Source organism: Oreochromis niloticus, linkage group LG19 (genome assembly GCF_001858045.2).
Source record: "Oreochromis niloticus isolate F11D_XX linkage group LG19, O_niloticus_UMD_NMBU, whole genome shotgun sequence".
In the NCBI taxonomy this organism is placed as follows: domain Eukaryota; kingdom Metazoa; phylum Chordata; class Actinopteri; order Cichliformes; family Cichlidae; genus Oreochromis; species Oreochromis niloticus.
The window spans coordinates 6661277-6686886 of record NC_031983.2 but is presented as its reverse complement, the minus strand read 5'-3'; the positions used below and the strand labels follow the sequence as shown (position 1 = coordinate 6686886).

Sequence of the window (25610 nt, the reverse complement as noted above, 5' to 3'; positions counted from 1 at the left end):
CTACCTGGAGACAGCAGTCACCTCATTGTTCTGACACACAACACAAAACTATCCACATCACTATACACTAGCTACACAAGACAACACATTAACTACACACTCCAAACACAATAAACATCACAAATCTCTCACAGCTCAGAACTCGCTCTCTCTCTTCTCTGCTGTCTGTCTGTCTCTCTCTCACTCTCGCCGTCAATCCTAAAACTTCCCCCTCTTCCTAAACAACCAAATGTCATGTTGCCATATCATTTTTGATTGGTCGACATGGTGCATTTTTCCACCAACACGAAAGGGCTGTTTTTTTGGTTTTTGTTTTTTTAATTTTTTGGTCATAAGCAGAGAGTGCGTGCTAGCGCTGTCCTTAGACAGTAAACGTGATGAAACTATTCAGGAAAAAACACGCGTGTATATATTGTTTATCATGACTGGTTTTACGTGGCCTATCAACACAATTTAAAAACTGGTATATGGCACCTTGTTGCTTTGTCATCTTAAAGTGGTCATGTGATTGGCTTACCACGACTCCTTTATTCTTCCTCAGTCAAACAGCAGCACTCATGTGACTGTTTTGCCCCCTGAGCTCCAGGTTTCGTGCCAAAAAGTGATCGTCGGGCAGAAAGTGATTGCTGCCCGCGGGAGCGCACGCAGCTGCTTAAAGCTGTAGCACCCAGATTACTTACAGCTACTTCCGTGCAACTGATATAAGGTGCAGTAAGCTAAACACAGCTTCAACCATCTGTTTGTTGAAAAATAGTAACGCGACAGCACCGCATTTTCTTGTTAGTAACGGTAACGACGTTGTAACGATAGAAATAGTCATTACTTAGATTACTCGTTACTGAAAAAAGTAACGCCATTAGTAACGCTGTTACTTGTAACGCCGTTATTCCCATCACTGGTCGCCAATAGGAGTTCCACCTGTTGTTGCATTTAAAACAGAAATTGACACATTTTCCACCTCCATTTTTTCCAGTAGTTGGTGTGGTGATGTGTTACTGACAGCTGTTAGTGTTTGCAGGAAGGATGTGTGTCAGGGGCAGGAAACTGGTTACACACAGAAAAAGACATAACAGGTTCAATAATACAGATCAGCAAGTCAGCTGTTTGATTTGAGACCTGCAGTCTTGGAGTACAAGTTTAAAGAAATGATTGAACTTCTAACCCTTGTGTTGAGGGTTAAAGAAAATGTTACAGAATCTTTTTTTTTTTTTTTTTTTTTACTTATTAACATTGTTAATATCATGTGGCATTAATGGCACATTAAGGGGGTGATTTTGTACATTCATGTAATCTAAGGTAGGCTGAAACATCATCATCATCATTTGTTTGGATCTTACTGTCATATATGACTTTCTTCACCTGACAGTCTTTTTTCACAGTCTCTCATTCTGTAATGATAAACAGCATACAAACATAATCATAAAATACTTGGCATGACATCTTTTTTTAACCTTTTCTTCTTTCTGTCACCAACAGTGAAAAACATATTTCAGCTCTGCTTAAACTCAAAGCAAACCTCTCCAAAGTCGACAAGAAAACTATCAAAACCACAGTGCTGGACATACTGAAAGAGAGCCATACTAATGCTGAAACCAGGGCATTTTTCTCCAAAGTTGAAGTGGTGGGCAGTTGATTTGCTTTTCAGAGTATCACTGACTGAGAGTTGGGTTGCGGAGCATTGTGTATTATATTGTTTGGTAGATAAGATGAGTTGAATGCTAATGTTTTCAGTCTGTCTGTAGAGATGTTCAAAGTGAATGCCATGGATAATTCCCCATGTTTTTTCTTGTTGTCTGTTAGTGTTTGACTTGAGCCACAGTCAGCATCAGCCTAAGTTTTTCTTTTTATTTAGTCATTTTTCATTTTTGAATGACCATCACTTATGTTGAAACACTTCCTCCTTGGACCTCAGACACTGTTATTCCATTTTCTACAGTCAAACTTTCTCCTAAATTCTTGTCTTAGATGTGCAGACTTCTCTCTTAAAACATCATCACCTCGTGCTCTGCTTCACTTGGAGGTAAACATAGTTTCTTACACAGAGAAATGGGGCAGAGGAAATGTGCATGTTGGTTCCGAATGCTTTTGATTTACTAACTGTGGTGATAACAAAATAGGCTGGCACGCACGTTTTACAAATTTAACAGTAATTTTTCTGTGTGGACTACTTGTGTATTAGTGTATTAGTCTGTGTATTAGTAAATGAGGCTCATTGTCTCCACCATGTTTCACAGATGATGCAGCAGTGAAAAGTTGTTTCTCTCCTTCTTCTGACTTTCTCTTTCCATGTTTCTGATACAAGTTTATCTTGGTTTCATCTTTTCAAAGATAGTTTTTCGAATCCTGTGAAAGGTCTTTTAGATGTTTTCCGGCAAATCTAATCTGACCTTCTTGTTCTTCTTCTTCTTGTTGTAAACCTTGTTGTATACTGCTGAAATAATAGAAATCAAGCCTTGTAACAACATGGATAAATAATACTCTGAAGCGCTGGAATATTGTTTCACATGTAACCTAGTGACATTTCCATTTTGATATTATCCAATAGTTTTTCTCAGTTTTGTAAATAATAATAGAATAGAATAGAATAATATAAGGTACTGCTTTTAAAAAATGTACACATCCACTGAAAGAAGTCAGAATTTCTGCAGTGATTTATGTTTGGTCCTTGGTTTGTGCAAGTTAGTATAGAATAATTCTTTATTCTTGTATATGTACCAGAAGATAAATGGCAATATCGTGTTTACAGTGAAGTAGTAAAACACACTGTTTAAAAATATTACCTTTGTCCTCTCATGTTTGTCGCGTTTGACATCAGACAAAGAAAAATGACATTTCACATCAAATAAATAACATTACATGTAAACTTGCGCATGTTTGCCATTTTGTAAAGGAAACCAGACATAACAGTGAAAGTCAATTCATTTCTCAGGTAAATTCCTTTTTACGTGAATATTTCTTCTTCTTATTGTTATTATTATATGTTTTGTATAAGTTGATTCAACTGTTTGGATTTTTTTTTTTCACCTTTTGTGATTGTAGCTAAGAAAATGTAAACATTGTGTTACTGAAATGCATATTTGATAATATCAATAAAAGGCCACTATATCCACTAGGCACTATCAGCCTAATCCACTCACATTTGGTCATTTATTTGAACTGGAAATGTCTTCTTTTATTGAAGCAAATATCTGTAATGACGTGCATAAAAACAGCACTTGGAAACAAGTCTTAAATATTTCTATCGTCTTATTTAAAAACCCAATTCATTTTTTTTTCAAAAAGATGTGGACAAAGACTCAACCACTGGACACACAACTACAGCACACAACCCCCTCTAGTGGACATACATGTCCTGATGTCACGTTGGATTTGGTTTTATTACAACTTGTTTATTTACCTCCCTAACATAGAAACCGAAACAACAACATGAGAGCTTGTTTCTTCACCTGTAAAGTATACATTTGACCAAGGCTGGACTGGGACAAAAAGTCAACCCGAGCATTTTGACTAGAGACCGGCCCACCAGCTATTATAGGAAAAGCCATGAAGCCTTTGAATGAAAACAAACGCTGTTGTGACAGTGATGTACACTGTCTTGTTGGTATATGTATGATTTCTATACATTTTACATGAGGTGACCACTTTGGTTGTAAGATTCAGATAATTATTTATTAAAAGCTAGACATTTTAAATGAGAATAAGAAATAAAAGTATTTCTTTGTGCTCCCTTTTCCCTGTTAATGCCCTCCCTGGCCCCCTTGCGAAATTTTTGTAGACCCGCCCCTGCACAGTTACCTGCTGTCAGCTACTTAGAAAAAGATCCTGGTGTTATTTGTCTCTCAGAAACAGTTCATAACTTCCCTTCAACTCATTCATGTCACCTAAAAGGTAAACCTGTTTTTCCTAAATCTGTTCAGCTCTGAAGGACATCTCCATGTTTCCCTCTCACCAGATATCCAAACCGATATGATGACCAGCAGCTTTTACGTCTGTGGCTCCAACAAACATCAGCTGATAGTAGAAAGTAATATTAAATAAATTCTAACAACAGCTTATCAAGCTTAAACGTCGACGTCCGCTGGTTTCCTCTTTCTGGCGCAAAGTGGGCTATAAACAAACAAGACGGGACTTGCGACAGAAAAGCCGATCAGCTGATCACAGTTTCATGATTGAAGTAGCAACAGAAGGAGGGGGAGATAATGAGAGAAGAAGAGGCAGCTGTGCAGCGTAAAGACGCAGAATAACTCCAGCTTTGTGTCTTTTTTTCAGTCTAGCTGAAGTACGGAACAAATCGCGTTCCTTTTCACCTCAATGCCATTTTCTTCTCTTTGTCTGTGATAAGATTGCTTTCAGAGTGTTGCCCAAGCAAGGGGGAGGGTCTAGCCCATGTCGATCATGTACAATTGGCCAATCCACCACCTTTCATTGTTTATACCGTTCCAAAAAACAAAAACACCTGCCCGTAAAAACGAAAAATCCAGCTGTGCATTTGACCATGAAACAAGATGCGACGTTCACAAAAAAAGCATGTAAGATGCTCTGGCTCTAGAATAGACTCTAGACAGCTTAGACTGGATGACTGGAAGCTGTCTCATTTCTGGGAAAGTGACACGCTTGCTTTCACCCCTGTTTTGTGCGCCTGATCTGTAAACGCTTAGTCTTGTATGGCTTTCTCAAAGAAAGTGACGTTGCCCATTGTAAATGCGCCCCCTTCGCGCGCCCCGGTCACACCCTCTTGCCAACCCTCAACTTGTAATTGAAAGCAGGTGAAGCGGGAAGAAACTGTGGAACTTCTATTACCTGTGCGAAACCGGAGGTAAGTACACCTTTTTCTCTTTACTGTAACTAGGTACGGTCAATCTTGAAAATAAAACTGTGAGAGAAATCACTCTGCTGTCTCTCTCTCTACACACACACATACACAAACAGACACACGCAATGCTGTTCAGCGACATCTAATTTCTTATCTCAGCATGGTGTGCAGCATGTCGTTGAAATATTTAGTAATCTGGACAAATTGAAGTTTTGCAAACGATCAACAGCAGATAAACAGTATTTGAAAGTCCAGGACCAAAGAGATGAGAGAAAATGTTCCTAAATTACAAAAAAACATGTTGTTCTCTGTTTTTCTACTCTATCTTTTCTAATCTATCCGATATAAAATGTTATCTGTAATATATGTTTATGATGATCCTGGTGAAAGCCACAATGAACTGGTTAGTCCGTAAATTGGTTCTTTATACAGTACTTATACAGGTTTTATTATGTAAGATCTTATTCACTTAATTATTATTAAAATCCAGAGATGGGAAGTAACAAAATACAAATACCTAATTACTTTGAGTATTTATTACTTTTTACATTTAGTGCCTACATTTTAATATGAACTGTGCTCCTGTTCTCCTCCTTACATTTTAAAAACAGACTGGTTACTTTAAATTTAACATACTTTATCTTTAAGCATTTCTTTTGTATTCTTTCTCACATTTGGGTAGATAATGAAATAAAATGTCACAAATGATGGACAAGTCCACTGAGAACCCCGGCAATGACCCGGTGTCCACCAAGAGCAACGGATCCATCAAGAGCGATGAGAAGACGTCGACTGATGGTGGCATAAATGTGGGCATGATGGAGAAGTTTAGAAGGAGCCTCCGGCTTTCAACACAACCTCTGTCACCTGGTGAGTACCATTGGGGTCTTCATAAAATCTGCTTTCAAACGTAAGCACTGAGGCGGTCTTTCTCTTGTTTAGTCCAGAGGACTGAACGTTCATGTTTCATCTGACCAGTTTTACACCGTGCCTCGTCATTTCATTTTAAATGATGATCACATTTGGCTTATTCTTTGCGCCACACAGCTTTAAATTGCATTTTGGGATGTCACAGTGAACTGTGTTCACAAACAGTGATTTCAGAGAGTAACCTGATCTTGTGCACCAAAAGATTTCTTTCCCAGCTTTTTCAGAGTGAGGGTTGCATTTATTTCCCTAGAGGACCCACATGAAAGCCTGTGTGAAGTCATTCCTCTGAGATGTGGGTGCTACTGTACACACAGTATGTGCAGGTAGAAGGAGAAGTTGTGTGGGGAAAGTGCAGAAAGAGCAAAAAAGAAATCTATCAAGTTGACAGAAGGCAGGCACCATTACATTTTGCGGAAATGTGTCCAACAGTGATGTTTGATTATAGGAGACATGTATTCACAAAGCTCCACACGGCAGATACTTTTAAGGGAACAGTATTGTAATTTGTATATATTTATTTAGTTTTCTTTTGTTCTTTTTAAATATTCTACAAGAAATTTGTGGTGCAGTAAAAATCAGATAAAGATAGCAATGACAGATTTACTTTGACACAAACATAATGTTGGAGCAGGTAATGGATAATAGGTATTGATTTGTAAATAACTGAACATGATTAACTTGAGCTAATTATATCATATTATACTACAGTATATTTCTAAATAACACTGGGTATTGTCACTGATTTCTACAAATGCAAGTTTATGATCACTTGACTTGGATATGTACCGTCAAAACCTTCTAAACCTTGTAAATTAAAAATATTTATTTCCAAATTGTGAACAGATCCTAAAGTAGTTACAATATTTCACTTTGTATTTATTCTGTTGCCATGACATACACAAAGTGAACTAACTTTTTCTCTACAATTAAAAATTCAGTGTAAACTCTCTAGGTATAAAAATAAAGCTGACAATTGTGAGACTAGAAGAAATTCTCTTTCTTGAACTTTCTTAACGGAGGTTTTTTTTGGGGGGGGAGCGTCAGACTACACTGTACACCGATTTAGACAGATGCATAATAAGCAAGCCAATGAGGCAGAAAATAGAGATTTCTGGTGGGAAATTGGTCTCTAAGTACAGTTAGAAAGATCCACGCTTTGTGTTACATCTCGTTGCTAAATCTGTTTACTTGCTCTTTAATTGTTTGGAGTTTTATCTGTTTTGTTGTTGTTTAAATCCATATTTAAAAAACAATTTCAGGATTTAATGAATTAATATCAGATTATTTAAATTAAAATCAATTTGAATTTGGAAATCGTTTTTCTAAACCCACCCGTATTTCTAACTAACTAGCAGCTCATTTTATTTCTATTGATGAAACTTTCTTTAATATAATGCATTTTAGGGTTAAATTGAAAAACATGATATTTGTATGCAAACTAAGATGTCATATTTAACTTGCCCATATATATCATCGCCTATACACCTTTATGTTGTCAGTACAAACACTGGCAGTGAGAAACAATGCACACAAGACTAAAAATCATAGTTTCTAAGCTTTTTTGTCAATTTCTGAGAAATAAACACATTTTTAGATGATATTGAAGATCTCAGTGGATGTGAGGTAAATTTGAATGAATAGTTAACATGACCTCACTCTACGGTTTTAGAATTAATTCCAAACTTTTCAAGTTACTATGTTTGCAGACAGAATTGCGTGCATACGTGCACACAAACACTATCAAAGACATAATCTCCTTGGCCGAGGTAGAAAAATCAAACAAAACACAAAAAGACTGATAAACTTGTTGGAACATGTCTGTTTGCTAAATGAAGGAATGCCTGGGTCATACATAAGCAGAAAAGCGTTCCTCAGGGTTTTCCTTGAGTTAACATTAACTAGTGCTGGTAAACGTACAAAAAAACTCACCTCAAACTTTAAATACAAAAATGGATGATGTAAACACATTGCTCTTTATCCCAGAAATTAATGTCTATTATATTCCATAAAAATGTGATTTTTCCTCCTCATTAATAGTAAATTACCATCTTCCTATTTTTGTGTAGCCTTTAGAATAAATAAGCAGCAAAAACCATTGTCCAATTCTGTTTGCAGTGGAGCATGTCAAAATTTGTGTTACTGTGAGACTTTTCAGTATTCTATGGGTCAAATGTGAAACCATCTTTTGGCCCAGAGTGGATTATGTAATAGGACAATGATCTCATGCACTGCAGCAAATCTGTAACAGAATGGCGATAAGAATCAATGACTTGAATTATCCCAGAAAAATTCCAGAGCTTGAATCCTGTGGCAGGGCCTGTAGAGAGCATCATTGTAAAGAAGGCTGGGCCAAAATTCCTCCACAGTGATGGGGGACTGATAATGTCAAACAGGAAAAGCACCAAATCAAAACAGCTCCATTTAAGACACATCATACTGGAAAAGCCATGGACACACAATCACCCACATAAAGGAAAATAAATTCAGAGTTGGTTTAGCTGGTTTTGTATCGCTCTGACACAGCAAAGACAGTTGTGTTTTTGAAACTAGGGATTAAAGAGTCAGTTTAACAGAAAATCCAGCTTTTACTAATGCGCTGCTCTTACCTCTCTGTCAGGTCTGAGTGCTGGTTCTGCATCCACCTCTACGAAGAGCAACCAGAAAAAATCCAGACCACTAACACGATCAAACACAGGTGAAACTTCTAAACTAACTTCTAACTAATTATGCAGAGATCCATCCATCCATCCACCCACCCACTTCCTCCCTCCCTCCCTCCCTCTGCTTATTCGGGGCCAGGTCGTGGGGGCAGCAGCCTCAGCAGAGAAGCCCAGACCTCCCTCTCTCCAGCCACCTCCTCTTGCTTGTCCGGGAGAACACCAAGGTTTTCTCAGGCCAGCCGAGAGATAGAGGGGCCTCCTCCCGGTCCGACATGCCCGGAACACCTCACCCAGGAGGTACCCAGGAGGCATCCTTGTCAGATACCCAAACTACCTCAACTGGCTCTTTTCGATGTGGAGGAGCAGCGACTCTACTCTGAGCCCCTCCTGGATGGCTGAATGCCTTGCCCTATCTCTAAGGGAGAGGCCAGCCATCCTTTGGAGAAAGCTCATTTGTATATGTGATCTTGTTCTTTCGGTGACTACCAAAACTGTTGACCATAAGCGAGGGTGGGGACATAGATAGTAAATTGAAAACTTCGCTTTTTACGCTCAGCTTTCTCTTCACCACGATGGACTGGTACAGCATTTGCATCACTGCAGCCGCAGCACCAATCCGTCTGTCGATCTCCCACTCCCCTCACTCAGCACCCTGGTATATACTTTACCGGGAAGGCTGAGGAGTGTGATCCCCCTACAGTTGGAGCACACCCTCCAGTCCCCCTCTTTGAAGGACCGAGCCCCTGCTGTCTCCTTGGAATGCTGTCGAAGCTCTGTCTGAGGTGGGAGTTGAAGATCTTGCAGATGGGATCCTCTTCCACTCCATCACTATCCTTGCCCGCCTCATAATCCATCTCACAGCCAGGATGGTATCAGTTGACAGCTCACAACCCATCTTCTCCTGACTGTCCAGAACGTATGGCTGCACATCTGATGATACAATTACAAAATCAGCCTGTGCCTTGGGTGTCCTGGTGCCACGTGCACCTATGGACATCCTTATGTTCAAACATGGTGTTTGTTGTGGTTTGTGTTTTGTGGTTTGGCACAGAAGTCCAGTAACAGAACACTGCTCGGGTTCAGATCTGGCAGGCTGTTCCTCCCAATTACGCCTTTCCAGGTGTCACTGTCATTGCCCACATGAGCGTTGAAGTCTCCCAGTAAGAGAACACAGCTGGAGCACCCTCATGCGCCCTATTCATGAACTCCAGGAAGGCCTGGTATTCTTTACTGTCATTCAGAACACCCTGGCTTGAGCCCCGGTAACCCTATGCTGGGAAGGGTGAACTATTCCCTGGATCTTCTTGTCATATGGGTTTTTGAATCTCTCTTTATCTGGTGCCTCACCCAAGACCAATTTGCCATGCCAGACTCTACCAGGGGACAAAAGCCCCCCAACATCATAGCCCCGGCGATCTCTGGAACACACAAACCCCTCCACCAGGGTAGCGATTCATGGAGGGGCACTCAATGGGCACTAATCTGCTGCTGGAAAAGCCACCACTCCTGCTTCAAGAGCTGCTTGAGGCTCAGGAATGAGCTCTTTGTTATTAAATGCATGTATTCATTTATATGTGACACTTTGGACTTGATGTACAACTAAATGTACATCATTAATTCATGGATTGTTACCCCTGTCCTTACTATAAAAACTCCAAATGTCTTCTGTTAAAAATCCCCATTATCAGCTTTCATATTTAAGATCATGCAGTCATGAAAGAACAAACCAAAGTAGCTAAGATCGGCACACTTGCATATGATATTTTCTCTGTAAAATGTTTATTAAAATGTTCTCTGTAATGCTCTGGTCATTATAGTAGACAACACAACAGTAGACACTGAGTTCATAACAAAAAGTGCTGCTGATTTTTGTTTGTTGAAAGAGGAGAAAATAAAAGACCAGAAATTAATGCCTCCAGTCTGTTATTCAAACTACATTAAACTGTCTGCTTTTCTTTTTTAGAACCCAGTATGCCAAAGTTTGATAATACAGTTAATAGACTGAAAGAATCCATTCGTTGGAGACAGAAAAAGCAAATGCATACACTCCCCTCTGAAGACTTGGAGGAAAAAGGTGGGAAGTACAAATATTTTTTACTGTACTTATTTTTAATTGTCGGATATCTGTGCTTTATTTAAGTATTCCTTTTAACTTTTTACTTTAAAAGATTAACTTTAATACTAGATCAGTGATCCTACATACCAGCAATATTTAAATATTAAACTTCTACAAACATTTTTTAGTATTTACATTAACAAAAGTTTGAAAACTTATAAACAAAGTATGTGGACATTCACTTTCTCATGCCAAATCAAAACATAGGCACTAATCTGCTGCTGGAAAAGCCTCCACTCTTGATTCTAGGCTTTCCATCAGATTGTTAGGTCCGGCTACAAACTGCATTTGCCATCCGTTGCCATGCCGTCTGGGTGCAAACTGCAGGTACAAGTGTATTATTGAGGTCCACAGGTGATGTTGAGTGACAAGACCTAGTTGTTTCTATTCATTCCAAAGATGTTGTGGTCAGGCCTCTGTACATGTTAGCCAGGTGGTTTTGTCAAGAGCTGCTCCGGGCTCAGGAATGAGCCTTTTAAATCAAATAAAAGAGTCAGTAGAGCTGATCGAGTGAGGAAGGCTGTTCCACAGTTTGGGTGCAACAACCTCAAAAGCACAAACACCTCTGTTTTTATAATCAAAGCGAGGGACAGTAAGAAGACCCTGGTTAGGGGATCAGAAAGGTCGGTTGCAGTGATAAGGTTTCAGAAGCTCTGCTGTATAAGCAGTGGCCTGTCCATAGAGAGTTTTATGTGTTAGTAACAGAATTTTGCAATATCCCTGAGGTGAAGGAAACAAGTTTGGGTGAGCTTTGAGATGTGAGTTTCAAATTTCAGGTGTTGGTCAAAAATTATAACAAGGTTTTTAGTTTTAGAAGTCATTAGTGAAGGGGCCAATGTACTGACTCGTCTCCTTAGAGAAACTGGCTGGGCCAAGAAGTAGAACCTCAGTTTTACTGAAATTGAGATGAAGTAACTTTGACTACATCCAATTAGTAATGGCAGAGAAGCAGTCACTGAGGGAGGAAAGGCTGTTAAGGTTGTTGAGTTTGTGCCCTCTTCCTTGGAGGGCTCAACCCGGGGTTGTGGTCATGGCCTGTTAAGGGCTCTTTTGGCTCTTAGGTGATGGTTTCCTCATGGCTGCGTGCAGCGGGGCTAGGGGAGGGTCTGTGCTGACGGACGTGGGTTACTGACCTGGTAGCCTGGCTGCCCCTGGGTGGGTCCGGGGCGGGAGTGGGGTTCTGGGGGTGCTCCGTCTCCGGGCTGGGGCCCTGGCTGGGCCTTGGGGGCTTGGGTCCTGGTTGGTCTGTGGCCAGGGTTGTGGGCAGGTGGGTGCATGGGGGCTCAGCCCAGGCCCGGGGTGCCGCCAGTGCATCGAGCCACCTGGGGGGCTCTTCAACTGGTGGGGGAGGCTGTTACATCTTGCAGGAGGTCTCCTCTCTCCAGGAACTCACTCTGCAGGTGGGGGAGATATAGGAGTGTTGGAGGAAGAACTCAGCCTGGGTGTCTATTGTCTTGTGTAGTCTGGAAGATGAGTAGATGACGGGGTGGGTGCAGTTTTCTCTGTGGTGGGGTCGGGTGGGCTGCCCCGGGCTCTGGGGGCTGGGCGGCGCTGCTGAACCCTTGCCCTGGTGAGTTGCAGAGTATGGGGGTGCCTACTGGGGTCAGCGGGGGAGCTGGCCCCAGGGAGGGGCCACTTGCCCCTCCTTTCCTTCCCTCCCCATCTCCAGCTGCCTCCCTCTTCCCGCTCCACCACAGTCACCCACACATGCAGGTCCTTGGGGTAAAGATGTGTCACCAGGGTGCAGGGGAGGCATCCCCCCCTCTGTCCCTCTGTTCTTGCTGCCTGTGCCTCAGTTTTATCTCACAATTTAGACATTCACATTACTCACACTCTCATAACACATACATATAGGATCTTGGGGGTGGGCATGCTACACAGCATCCAGAAGACCATCAGGGTGTACAACCTCACCCCGTTGCCCACCTCTCAGTTTTAAATACACGTAGACATTGAGGGCTATCAGGAGGGGCTATGCGCTTACTTGCTGCTCTCTGGCAGGTAGCTCCATGCCCTCCTGGGTTTTAAATGCACCTTAGTACACACATGCATCAACACTACACATGAGCGGGTGGAGAGAGGTTTGGAGTCTTCACACACCCCCGTTCTGTGTTGCCTGTTGGGGCGGGGGGCTGAGAGGAGGAGTTGGCCGTCCGATTGGGGTCTGGAATGTGGGGCCTCCCTGCTGCTGCAGAGTCGGGGCGGTCTGCTTCTCTCATTTCACCCATTTGGTAAAGTAAATCCGTTGGGCATCTTCCTTTGCCTTTAGACAATAATTCTGATGGCAAAAGAACCAAATGGGACAGGCGAAAAAAAGAAAGAAAGAAAAAAAAGGTTGTTGAGTTTGACATAAAAGTAAAACTGTGTCATCTGCATAGCAATGGTATGAAAATCCATTAAAATGATTAAGTCGATCGCTCAGGGATGACATATATAAAGAAAACTGGTGCAAGGACTGAGACTTGGGGTGCAGATGAGGACATACGCTGATTCATACAAATTCTGAAGTATCTGTTGTAAAGTATGAAGAAAACCATTTAAGAGCAGTACCAGTAATGCCAACTAAGTTGTGTAGTCTGTTAATAAGAGAAGTATTAATTCTATTAAAGGCTGCAGATAAGTCAACCAGGAGTAAAATCAAATGTTGAGCAAGTAAAGCTGCTGTCTGTGAAGGTTCTCAGTCATCCATGTCATTATAGTCTAAGGAGCTGGATTTCTTTAAGTTGCTTAAAGACATTTTACTTCTCATCTGAGAAGCTTCTTCAGTTCTAGGGTCAAATGATGGAGAGTCCCAGATTTAAGCCCTGTGGGAGTGTCCCCCCAAGAGGGACAGTGGATCCCCTAATGATCCTGTACCTAATCACATAAGCCAAGGTGTGTAGATGGGTGTAGGTCACAGTCAGCCAAGGAAATCACACTATCATGTAATTTCCGGAGGTCAGATGGCCCAGGATGTGAGTGGGCGTTAAGGCGTCTGCAAAAGGATCTCAGGGGGAAAGTGCACATGTAAAGAAAGCTCTTAAAACATGCTGTTGTCCTAATTGGGCTTTCATCAAATCAGCAAAGATGAACAGAAAAGAAGATCAGACACCAACTAGGGAGGATAAGAAAGAAAAACGAAACAACATTGTCAACCCCTATGTAGCCGGTGTATCGGAAAAACTCAGGAGAGTCTTCTCCAAGCACGACATCCCAGGCCCAGCAACACACTCAGACAAAAGCTGGTTCATCCAAAAGACAAAACTCCTAAACACAAACTTAAGAATGTGGTGTATGCTGTAGAGTGTAGCGAGGAATGCCCAGACCTCTACATTGGAGAGACCAAACAGCCACTTCATAAACGCATGGCACAACACAGAAGAGCCACCTCCACGGGACAAGACTCAGCGGTCCATCTGCATCTAAAGGACAAAGGGGCTTAAATCTGGGACTCTCCATCATTTGACCCTAGAACTGAGGAAGCTTCTCAGATGAGAGGTGAAACGTCTTCAAGCAACTTAAAGAAGTCCAGACGCTTTTCTTTCCAAGCTCCTTAGATTAAGTAAAGCAGCTTTTTGTATTTAGAAGTGTAACATTAACATTTATTAGTGATTATGTTGCCCCCTCATTTTCTTGTGAAGCTGAAAAATAAATCTGATGCCTGATCTGATGCCTTCAAATAACATTTTTAACCTGGTGCTTTAAAAAAATATTCAATGTATGCAAAATGGCAAATTTTTGCAAATCTAGAATATTTCCAGGATGTAATTGCTAACTTAACCATGCACTGTAGAAATGAAACCACGTAAATGCCAATATTCATTTATATGTGACACTTTGGACTTACAGTTTTTTGATGGCTGAACAACCAGCATATTAACAACTAAATGTACCTCATTAATGCTTGGATTGTTACCCCTGACCTTACTATAAAAACTCCAAATGACTGTTAAAAAGCTCTATTATGACTTTTCATATTTACGATCATGCAGTCATGAAAGATCAAACCAAAGTGGCTAAAATCTGCACAGGATTTTTTCTCTGTAAAATGTTTAATAAAATGTTCTCTGCAGTGGTCATTATAGTGGACAAAAAAACAACAATAATTTTATGGGCACTGAGTTCATAACAAAAAGCACTGCTGATGTTTGTCCGTGGAAAGAGGAGAAAACCTGCAGTCTGTTATTCAAACTACATTAAAATGTTTGCTTTTCTTTTTTAGAACCTCGTATGCCAAAGTTTGATAATGCATTGAGGAGAATGAGCGGATCTTTTCAATGGAGATGGAAAAGGGAAGTGGATACACTCCCCTCTGAAGACTTGAAGGAGGAAAAAGGTGGGAAGTACAAATGTTTTTTATTTTTTATTTGTTGAACTTCATTTTAATATAGTTGAAAGTTTCATTATAATTGTTTTTCTTATTTTCTTATTATTAATTATTATTATATGCATATAGTACATGTGCAGCATTCATTTCACTCATTAGGAAGATTTGTTTAAGTGTTTAGTGATAAATATCAAACATTTTTTGATCAGTTTATTTTGTTTTCCAACAAAACTTATTCAGAAACTTCGGTCATGTATTCAAATAGTTCTAAAGGTCAGAGGTCCAAAGTTTCAGTAGGAAACAAGTTATAAATAAAAGTGTTTTCCACAGTAAAATTGTGGAACAAAAAAATAATAATGGCTATAAACTCTTCTTCCAACCTGTTTCATCTTTAGGGCTTGAAAACTTGAGAAAGTATCAAAGCAGTTTAACAGAGCCTGGGTGATTCATGTATTAAATAGTACTGATAATTAAAACTGATTTTTCTTTGTTTCTGTCCACCAGTGACTCCTACCTTTGAGGAATACCTTGAAATTCAAGCCTTTTGTGAGGCCACTCAGCAACTGATAGACAGGGAGAAACATCTGTTTTGGGAGACAGCTGAGGCTAACAAGGAAGCAGTAGAAAAGCTTGCTGCAGACCATAAAGCCCTTGAAGAGCGTGTATGGCAGATTCTGCAGCAGAGTCTTTCTCTCAGCAGTGAGGAAGAGGTGTCTGCTTTGAAATCAGCAGTGAAAGCCATCAACCTTGAGGAAGAGCAGGACCAGCTGTGGAAACAAAGATGCCAGACGCCACCAGCCTGGAGGCCCAGTGAGTGGAAGAAGCGCCATGACGAAGTGCTTCAAAAATTAGTAAATGGGCGTATGGATAACCCTTCAAGCCCCACTGGTGACCAGGTGAACCAGTCCTCGATCCAGGCAGACATCCAGTCCATGGGCAGGCAGCTGAAGAAGGACCTGCAGTGGGTGGTGGAGAAGGTGAAGAACTGCTACCCACCAGAGATGGACATCTGTAACTTTTATGCAAGACAGTACCATCAAACTTTTAGCGCAAGACTCAAAAAGATTGCAGACTTTGTTCTGGATGACAAGGACTGCAGTTTCCTCCTGCGATGGGTGAAGGAGTTTTATCCAGGGTAAGCCACCAGTTCAATTATTGTTTGAAGTAGCATCTTTCTGTGCCGAAACATGATGATGTCTGTCAGTGTGAGGACCTTCACTGATCCTTGAAGAATAAATACCTGAACAATTACAGACTGATAGTGAATAATAATACAAATGTAACGGCTAATTTCTTGTTTTCTTAATGTGCAAAATAAAATGACATTTTTGTAGACTAAACACAACTTGGGGTGTTTATAGAAACTTATGTGTTATCTGCTCTGTGTACCAGAATCCTTGAAAAACCTGAGCTGGCCAGTAATATCAATACTGAAGCGCTGGGAAACCTGCTTCCTGACGAGTTACTGAAACCTCTGGAGGAGCAGTACCTCAGCAAACAACAGGTAACACAGTGTGTCTAAGACGTGTATCCAGTTAAACAGTATGGTCATTGCAGGGCTTAATGTGAGATTTGCAAATCCAGCATCAAAGAGTTGCTGATTTTGGTGGATGTTTTTTTAGACATAATATTGTAGATGTAATTGTTACTGTCAGTAATTAAATCTTTACACATGAAAGCAGTTTAAAAGTGGCAGCTGTGTGTTGTTGTGTGTTTAGAGCGACCTGATGATTTATATTGACCGAGTATTGGATGAAGCGAAGAAAGAGTGGGATCAAGGAAAGGAGCCGACAAGAGATGATGGTTGCTACGTCAGTCCTGTGGCCTATGATGTCATCCAGGTAGAGTTGCCATAGAGCTGCTACAACTTGATATAAAAGAGGCTGAAATCAGTGCTTTTATAAAAATGTATTAATATAAATTGAAAGGCGTCACTTGTGGTGGCCAACTTCAAGGATCCTTATAGTGAGTCATGCATTTGTTGACTTGTAATTGTTGACTGTAGTGACCGACCTGACACACTGCATCATGTTGAGGAGTGTTTATTGCAAATCATTTGCTTGTTGACAGGTACGGCACCCACTTCACCTGCTTTCCTGCTGGTCTCCAGCTCACACACCCCTCATCTTAGGACTCTGGCTTCATTATTTACAAAGAGAGAAACCTCATTAGTTAAATCCCTGACACCTCAAGGGGGATGGAGAGACCTCCATCCCCCTTGAGCTCACTGGCACACTCCTCCCCTGCAGTTGAGCCAGGGACCTCACCTCTGCCACATTGACCATTGTGAGAGGCTTTGAATAAATTGCTATATCAGAACTGTGCAATAAAATTGTTGTGGTGAAGTAATGACATAGCATTGTTTTGATTATAGGAGAACAACATGTGCAAAATGACATTTACTCTGTTATCCACTTTCCAAAGAAGTGCAGACAAATATTTTCCAGCCTGCTGCACATATTAACCAAACTCAAAAAGACTTTGAGAAACTTTGAGAAAAAGATTAACAAACAAGGAAGACAATAGTTTTTGTTTGGGTCATTTATAGAAACTCATTTACTGTCAGATCAGAGTCACAGTTTCAAACCCTCCCACTGTTCTGTAGCTTAATCACTTGGGTTAGTCACTAACATTGTAATGCACTGGGTTTGGTTCCTGGTGTTAGTTTAACTGGATCTGAAAATGATGGAAGTGCATTGCTGTGTAAAGTGCTTTGAGTACTTAAAACTGCCACTGATTTGCCAATCCATTTGTCTTCAGTTTATCAACGGCATCGTGACATCAGCACATATAACTGTAAGAGACCCGCACAAGGCCCAGAAAATAACATCCAACCTGACAGACTTCATGCAGAGGTAACAAGGCTTCACAAGGCTGTCTTTTAAATGTTTAAAAATACATTTTAGTTTTATTTTTGTTAATATCAAGACAATAAAAGTGAAAACTGTTTTTAATCTTCTGCAGGTATCAAAATTTTCATGAAGACATCATTAAGCAAAACAAGCCGCACAGCAAAGCTTTCATAAAGGCAAACCTCAGCTGTGTCGAACAGTTCAGGTATGTTTCTGATCCTGATCCTGATTTTACCTTCATCATAACAATCAAATACGTCACTGTGAGCTAATGTGTCTTGTGTGGTCTGTCTAAAGGGACTTCCTTGTGGACCGCAATCTGTTCCCAGAGGATGTGCGGGAAAACTGTTTGCCGGTCCTGACTGAGATGAAACAGTCTGCATACACTTATTTATTAACTCCTGTGCACAAGATCCTCAAAGTAAGTTCTTTACAACTGCAGATATCAATAATCCTCAGGATTAAATCTTAATATCCTAATAGGGGGCGATCGTGGCTTAAGAGTTGGGAGTTCGCCTTGTAATCGGAAGGTTGCAGGTTCGAGCCCCGGCTCGGACAGTCTCGGTCGTTGTGTCCTTGGGTAAGACACTTCACCCGTTGCCTACCTACTGGTGGTGGTCAGAGGGCCCGGTGGCGCCAGTGTCTGGCAGCCTCGCCTCTGTCAGTGTGCCCCAGGGTGGCTGTGGCTACAACGTAGCTTGCCATCACCAGTGTGTGTGAATGGGTGAATGACTGGATATGTAAAGCGCTTTGGGGTCCTTAGGGACTAGAAAAGCGCTATATAAATACAGGCCATTTACCATATGTTTTAATCAAAGATTTTTAAAAATGTGTTATTTGTTCCTCACACAGCCACACTACAAGAAGTTGGGAACCAGTGACTGGCTGAAGAAGAACACGTTTGAGAAGCTGCTGAATAGCACTGAAGAAGAGCTTCAAGAACTTCAGGGTTCGAGTCAGTCCTCTTACCAGGTAAAAGGAGGAAACTTTATAATGGATTGAATGGCCATTATTGCCTTCATTGTCAACTTTTTAGTAAAAGGATTATGATGCGCTCTGACTACTTATATACTTGGGCTAAATTCAGGAGCTGATTGGTCAGCTTCACCAGGAAGTGACAGAAGAATATGTCCGGAGGCTCCTGAAAGGAGAGGTCAAACTGAAGGACAGCAATCAGCAGCAGAAGGCTTACGAGACTGTGAAAGAAAATGCAGAGAAACTGCACGAGCTGTTTGCCAAAATGGTGAGACTTACCTTCACTGCACACTTTAGCTGAGACATGAATAAAACCCAAAAGTGATCAGATTTCTGCTGAGCTGTGGAAAAAATAAGAATAAGAATCAACGGCATTTCACATTTGTTTTGGAAGTTTTGATTAAAAGTTCTATAAAATTAAAAAAGGAAACCAGAGGAGTTGGCTAAACTGTCAACCTCCAAGGATATAGAAGAAATGGAATGGAAAACCTGACTCATTCCTTAAAAACAAAGGTATTGACTCATAGAAAATGATGGACCAACAGTCAATATATAAGTTAGATGATGTGTGCCCTTGTCATAAAGATTTTTAAATTACAGATTTTTATCTGTAGCTAATAAATTAGTATTTTATATGAACATTTTACATGGAGTAAAACATGGTAGAAATGAAGAAAAAAAACCATTTAAGGACAACTGGACTGTAGTTACAAATGTATCAAAGATCTGACCACTGGTTGATGACTACATGGTGCATAAATAAAGACATTATTCATGAAACTGAAAGAACGTATCAAATACATCATCGACCTTGGAAACTCCAGTGCAATAACTCCAGCTGTGTTGATTAGAGCTTTGGGAAACTTGCAGACTAAACTAACATCACTGATTTGTCTTCACAGGGATCCAAACAAGACTGGTTAAAGGAAATCCTGACCAAGATCGCAGAAGTGCTAAAACTCCAAGATATTCCTGCCATACAGATGCAAATCGTTTCACTAGGATCTGCTTATCCTGACCTCAGGTAACTTTTGAATTGACTCAGAAATTATTTACTTTATACAAAAACAACTGTACTTTTTATTGATAGGTGAGGAGGAATAGGAAGTAGACTGAGCCAAACATCTCAGTTGGTTTCAGATGTTTCTTCTCAGCATTCATGGAAATTAAAACATGCTGGCATGAGAGAGCATTGTGTGCAGATGAAGTCAATAATGCTGTTAATTAGAGTGAAAAGAAAGATTTTCTTCAAAATGTGGCACTGGAAACCCAACTGTATAGACCTCTTATTTCTAACCTTAAAGGAAAAGGAGAAAGGGAATCAGGGGACATAAACACTGCTGTTGATAGCATTCACATATAGACTGTCTGTGTGACTGAATGTACCAACACCACAGAAGTGTGTGATTTTATGGGGCGTTATTTGGTAAAACTAGTGGAAACCTGGAATTCACGTACATCTAGGCACATATCAGTGTCACCAATACGAGTTCCAATTACTGTTGTATTTAAAACAGAATTGACACATTTTCCTCCTTTACTTTTTTCAGTAGTTTAAATAGGTGTGGTTATGTGTTACTGACAGCTATTAGGAAGAATGTGTGTCAGGGGAAGGAAACTGGTTACACACAGAAAAAGACGTAACATGGCAATTAGAAACTAGTCAGGATGGGATCAGTGTCATCCATCCATCCATCCATCCATCCATCCATCTTCTTCCGCCTATCCTGGGCCGGGTTGCAGGGACAGCAGCCTAAGCAGAGAAGCCCAGACCTCCCTCTTCCCAGCCATTTCCTCCAGCTTGTCCGGGGGAACACCAAGGCGTTCCCAGGCCAACCGAGAGATATAATCTCTCCAGCGTGTCCTGGGTCTGCCCCGGGGCCTCCCCGGCGACATGTCTGGAACACCTCACCCAGGAGGCGCCCAGGAGACATCCTTATCACATGCCTGAACCACCTCAGCTGGCTCCTTTCGATATGGAGGAGCAGCGGCCGAACCTCTCACCCTATCTCTAAGGGAGAGGCCAGCCACCCTTGGGAGGAAGTTCATTTCCTCCACTTGTATCCGCGATCTCGTTCTTTAAGTCACTACCCACAACTCGGGACCATAGGTGAAGGTGGGGATGTAGATCAACCGTTAAATGGAGAGCTTCCCTTTTTCACTCAGCTCTCTCTGCACCACAACAGACCAGTGCAGCGTCTGCGTCAATGCAGCCGCAGAACTAATCCATCTGTTGATCTCCCACTCCCTTCTCCCATCCCAGTATCTCAAGACCTCAAGATACTTAAACTCTTCCACCTGGGGCAGGAACCCTTCCCTGACGTGGAGTGGACACTCCCCCCTTTTCCGGCTGAGGACCATGGCCTCACATTTGGAGGTGCTGATTCTCATTCCCACCGCTTTACACTCGGCTGCGAACTGTTCCAGTGTGAGGGCATCGCCTGATAGAGCCAACAGAACCACATCATCTGCGAAAAGCAGAGATGAGATTTTGAGACTACCCAGGTGAAATACTTCTGCCACTTGGCTATGCCTAGAAATTCTGTCCATAAAAATTATGAACAGAATCATTGACAAAGGGCAGCCCTGGCAGAGCCCATCACCCACCGACAACTAGTCCGATTTATTGCCAGCTATGCAGAGTAAGCTCTTGCCACGGTTGTATAAGGATCAAATGGCCCGTAGCAATGGGCCAAACACCCAATACTCACAGAGCACCTCCCACAGGACACTCCGAGGGACACGGTCGAATGCCTTCTCCAAGTCCGCAAAATACATGTAGACTGGTTGGGCAAACTCCCATTCACCCTTAAGTATCATTAAGAGGATAAAGAGCTGGTCCTGTATTCCACGACCGAGACAAAAACCGCATTGTTCCTCCTGTATCCAATGTTTGACGAATGGACAGACTCTCCTTTCCAGCACCCTAGCATTGACTTTCCCACCAAGGCCTATAGTTGGAACACACCCTCCGGTCCCCTTTCTTAAAGATGGGAACCACCATCCCAGTGTGCCAATCATGAGGTACCGCCATTCCTCCCAATCACACCCCTCCAGGTCTCATTTTCATTGCCCACATGAGCATTGAAGTCTCCCAGTAGGACAACAAAGTCCCCAGGCAATCATCATAAACATAATCATGAAACACAATATACATTTTTTTTAACCCTTTCTTCTTTGTGTCCCCATCAGTGAAAAACATGTCTCAGCTCTGCTCAAACTCAAAGCAAACCTCTCCAAAGCCGACAAGAAAACTATCAAAACCACAGTGCTGGACATACTGACAGAGAGCCATACTAATGCTGAAACCCGGACGTTTTTCTCCAAAGTTGAAGTGATGAGCCGTTCATTTGCTTTTCAGAATATCACTGACTGAAAGTTGGGTTGCAGAGTGTATTATATTGTGTGATAGATAAGATGGAGTGAATGCTAGTGCTTTTAGTTTGTCTGTAAAGATGTACAAACTGACTGCCATGGACAATTCTCCATGTATTTTTTCTTGTTGTCTGTTAGTGTTTTTCAACCTTTTTGTTGACTTGAGCAACAGTGAGTGTTAGCCTAAGTGTTTCTTTCTATTTAGTTAATTATTATTTTGAAAGATCATGACTTATGTGGAAACACTTCCTCCTTGGACCTCAGACACTGTTATTCAATTTTCTACAGTCAAACTTTCTTCTAAATTCTTGTCTTAGAGGTGCAGGCTTCTCTCTTAAAACATTGTCACCACGTGCTCTGCTTCACTTGGAGGTAAACATAGTCTTGTACACAGAAATGGGGGCGAGGAAATGTGCATATTGGTTCCAAATGCTTTTGATTTACTAGCATACGCACATTGGTGACATCAAAATCGGCTGGCATGCACGTTTCACAAATCTAACAGTAATTTTTCGTGTGGACTTGTTTATGTATTAGTAAATGAGGCCCATTGTCTCCACCATGTTTCACAGATAATGTGGTAGTGAAATGGATCTCAAGCTGTTTCTCTCCTTCTCCTGACTTTCTCTTCCCATGTTTCTTAAGTTACAAGTTAATCTTGGTTTCATCTTTTCAAAGATAGTTTTTCGAAACTTGTGCTAGGTGTTCTAGATGTTTTCTGGCAAAGTCTAATCTGACCTTCTTGTTCTTCAGCGTAACCTCATGTTTGCACCTTGTTGTAAACCCTGTATATTTACAAGGTTGCCTTCATACTGTCAAGTGAAAGCATCACTTGACAGGAACACACTTACCTCTCCAAGAGGGAACTTGTTCCTGACTTGTCCAGATGTTGAGAAGTTTTTCATAAGTAAAGAAAGAATTCTGTTATCATCCACTTTAGTTTTCTTCTTTGGTCTTTCAGACCTTTCAGTGTTGCTGAGCTGGTTGGAGCATTCATTCTTCTTATGAATAAATCAGATTGTTGATTTGGCCATTTCTAGTCAAGTTTTTGCTGTCTCAGATGGGTTTATTTTGATTTTTGAGTCTAATCACACCCTCTTTCACTGGCATCAACATCTCTTTAGACCTCATGACCACATTCCAGTGAAAAAATATAAACTCCAGATCTTTTATCTGCTTAAACTGTCATGGAAAAATCATGGAACAGACCTCACCTAATCATGAAAATACTTATCAATCAACTGTATAGTACAGGTAGCTTGCATTTAAACAAACTGTGTAAATTTGATTGAACTTAACCATCTTCATATCTAATTTATTTTTAATCAAATCATTTTGTAATTTTACAAAGAGTCAAACAGAGCATAAGCATGGTGTTATATTTTAATTTGCATTTAAGCACGAAAGAAGACATTTAAAGTCTTATGCAACATTTAGCGATATTTGCAAGTTCTTTCTTTGGTTAAAAAATACAAATTAATTGACTAAACACAAACTGAGTTAGCTTACGTTTAAAACCAAGAAAATTTTCAACATTCGTTCATCATAATACAACAACAAGTACTGTTGTTTTTATGTCATGGTGGACTCAGACACACATGCTTTATACCACAGCAACATTTATGACCCTGGATAATAATAAATCTACTGGAAGTGCAGGGCCACCTTAGTGTTTCCTATTTTCCTATTACTGTATTAGATACTGCTGAAATCACAGAAACCATGTGTTGTAACAAAATGGATAAATAATACTCTGAAACGCTGGAACATTGTTTCACATTTAACCTTTGGGTAAATAGTGAAGTTTTCATTTTGATATTATCCAGTAGTTTTGTAAGAATAGAAAGGAATAGAATAGAATACTACAATATAAGGTACTGCTTTTAAAAAAAATACACAACCACTGAAAGAAGTCAGAATTTCTGCAATTTATGTTTGTTTCTTGGTTTGTGCAAGTTAGTACTGAATAATTCTTTATTCTTGTATATGTACCAGAAGATAAATGGTAATATTGTGTTGACAGTAAAGTAACAAAACACACTGTTTAAAAATATTATCTTTGTCCTGTGATGTTTTACACGCTATTGTTTGACATCAGAAAAAGAAAAACGACATATTTCACATATTTCAATGACATGTCAATCTCAAGGAAACCAGACATATAGCTGTCAAAGTCATTTCTCAGGTAAAAATATTTTAATGTGTATTATTATTATTATCATTATTATTATTATTATTATTATTATTATTATTATTTATTTTGTATTTTGCATAAGTGGCTTAAGCTGTTTGTTTGTTTTTTCAGTTTTTGTGATTGTAGCTAAGAAGATTTAAACATTGCTGTACTGAAATGCATATATGGTAATACCAATAAAAGGCCACTATATCCACTAAGCAATTGATTCACTTTTTTTTTAACCCTACTCCACTCACACTTAGTCACTTATTTCGACTGGAAATGTCTTCTTTTCCTGAAGCGAATATCTGTAATGATGTGCATAAAAACAGCCCTTGGAAAAAAAAAAAAGCTCCAATGTTGAACTTTTTTTTTTTACTCAAATAGGTATGGACAAACACTCAACCACTGCGCCAGCAGTGTTTGGGCTGAAACAAATACAGCACACAACGCCCTCTAGTGGACATAAATGTCCTGATATCATGTCGGATTTGGTTTTATTACAACTTCTTTACATTTACCTGCCTCCCCAGTATATAAGTGGTAACCAGCCTGAGTCAGATATTTTCTCTAACGTCTCCTATTGTTAAATATTGCACAGGCAGTTTTCCTTCTTTACATCTTTAAGAAGGTAGTAGAGAGGAAAAAAGTACAACTCATCTGTTGCAGGAGTTTTTTCTATCTGTTATGATACCTATTGTTGTATATTATTCTTAAGCACCCAATGCAACACAGCCACAGGTGAGCTCAGACCCTTTTTAGGGGTCCCATTAAAAAAAAAAAATCCTTAAATTTAATCACAGCACCCCTAAAAGTAACTATAGTAATAGTCAGCTGGCATATCGCCAGTTGCCAGAAAATGAGCTACTTTATTGTTTCAGTTTGTTAAAGATTTCTATTCCTATTCTGTTTAAATTGTTTTATTGTTTATTAACAGCACAGCTCCTGTTCCAGGTGACAGTAAGTTAAAAGGATGTTACCTTATGATATCCATCAGCAGCCTGTATTCAGTTTGAATACTGCTAGAAATTGGTATGGATCAATTTGTGCCTTATTAGTTTCTAAATTCTATTTCACTGTTACTTTTAACTTTTGGGTGACCGCACAAGGTCTGAGAGAGGAGGACACAGAGGGAGAGAGCAAAAGAAACAGGTGAGACATGTACAGCTGTAGCTTCTGTTTTGGCCACAGTTGTTAATGAGAATTTTACATAACTAAGCAGTGTTTTATACTGATATCAAAAATGGATCCCCAACTGCTATTACAATAATGATCATCACATTATAGTATTATGCTTTTTGTAGTTGAATGCAGTGTTTGTGCTATTATCAGTGGAACGAAGGCGTGAGGAGGATGGAGAGAGAGGGCAGAGCGATTGTAGAAGAGCAGGAAGAATCAGGTGAGTAA

General features: G+C 40.4%; 2 protein-coding genes across 7 annotated transcripts in view; both read left to right on the top strand.

Annotated features, from left to right (window-relative positions):
* LOC100692537 (tumor necrosis factor alpha-induced protein 2) overlaps positions 1 to 3128 on the top strand; it is a 31987-nt gene extending 28859 nt beyond the window's left edge. For all 6 annotated transcript variants that reach the window (XM_019348684.2, XM_019348686.2, XM_019348685.2 and 3 more), the window contains one exon: positions 1477 to 3128. In XM_019348684.2, the coding sequence (XP_019204229.1) occupies positions 1477 to 1633 (157 nt within the window). In that variant the 3' untranslated portion in view covers positions 1634 to 3128. The remainder of the gene's footprint in view (positions 1 to 1476) is intronic.
* A 1357-nt stretch (positions 3129 to 4485) lies between these two features.
* Positions 4486 to 24237, top strand: LOC109195939 (tumor necrosis factor alpha-induced protein 2). The gene is made up of 15 exons (XM_019348690.2): positions 4486 to 4816; positions 5496 to 5683; positions 8361 to 8438; positions 10367 to 10477; positions 14721 to 14834; positions 15330 to 15960; positions 16218 to 16329; positions 16544 to 16666; positions 17586 to 17680; positions 17790 to 17882; positions 17975 to 18098; positions 18530 to 18649; positions 18765 to 18920; positions 19555 to 19676; positions 21845 to 24237. The coding sequence occupies exons 2-15, from the start codon at positions 5509 to 5511 to the stop codon at positions 22026 to 22028; spliced, it is 2238 nt and encodes a 745-aa protein (XP_019204235.1). The 5' UTR covers positions 4486 to 4816; positions 5496 to 5508; the 3' UTR covers positions 22029 to 24237.
* Positions 24238 to 25610: the final 1373 nt, after the last annotated feature.

Excerpts from the sequence above, each read along its gene's own strand:
- LOC109195939 (XM_019348690.2), top strand. The coding sequence starts at position 5,509 with ATGTCACAAATGATGGACAAGTCCACTGAGAACCCCGGCAATGACCCG. Across the intron at positions 17,883-17,974 it reads AGCTGTGTCGAACAGTTCAG|GGACTTCCTTGTGGACCGCA; the intron begins GTATGTTTCTGA and ends GTCTGTCTAAAG. Across the intron at positions 18,921-19,554 it reads ACGAGCTGTTTGCCAAAATG|GGATCCAAACAAGACTGGTT; the intron begins GTGAGACTTACC and ends TTGTCTTCACAG.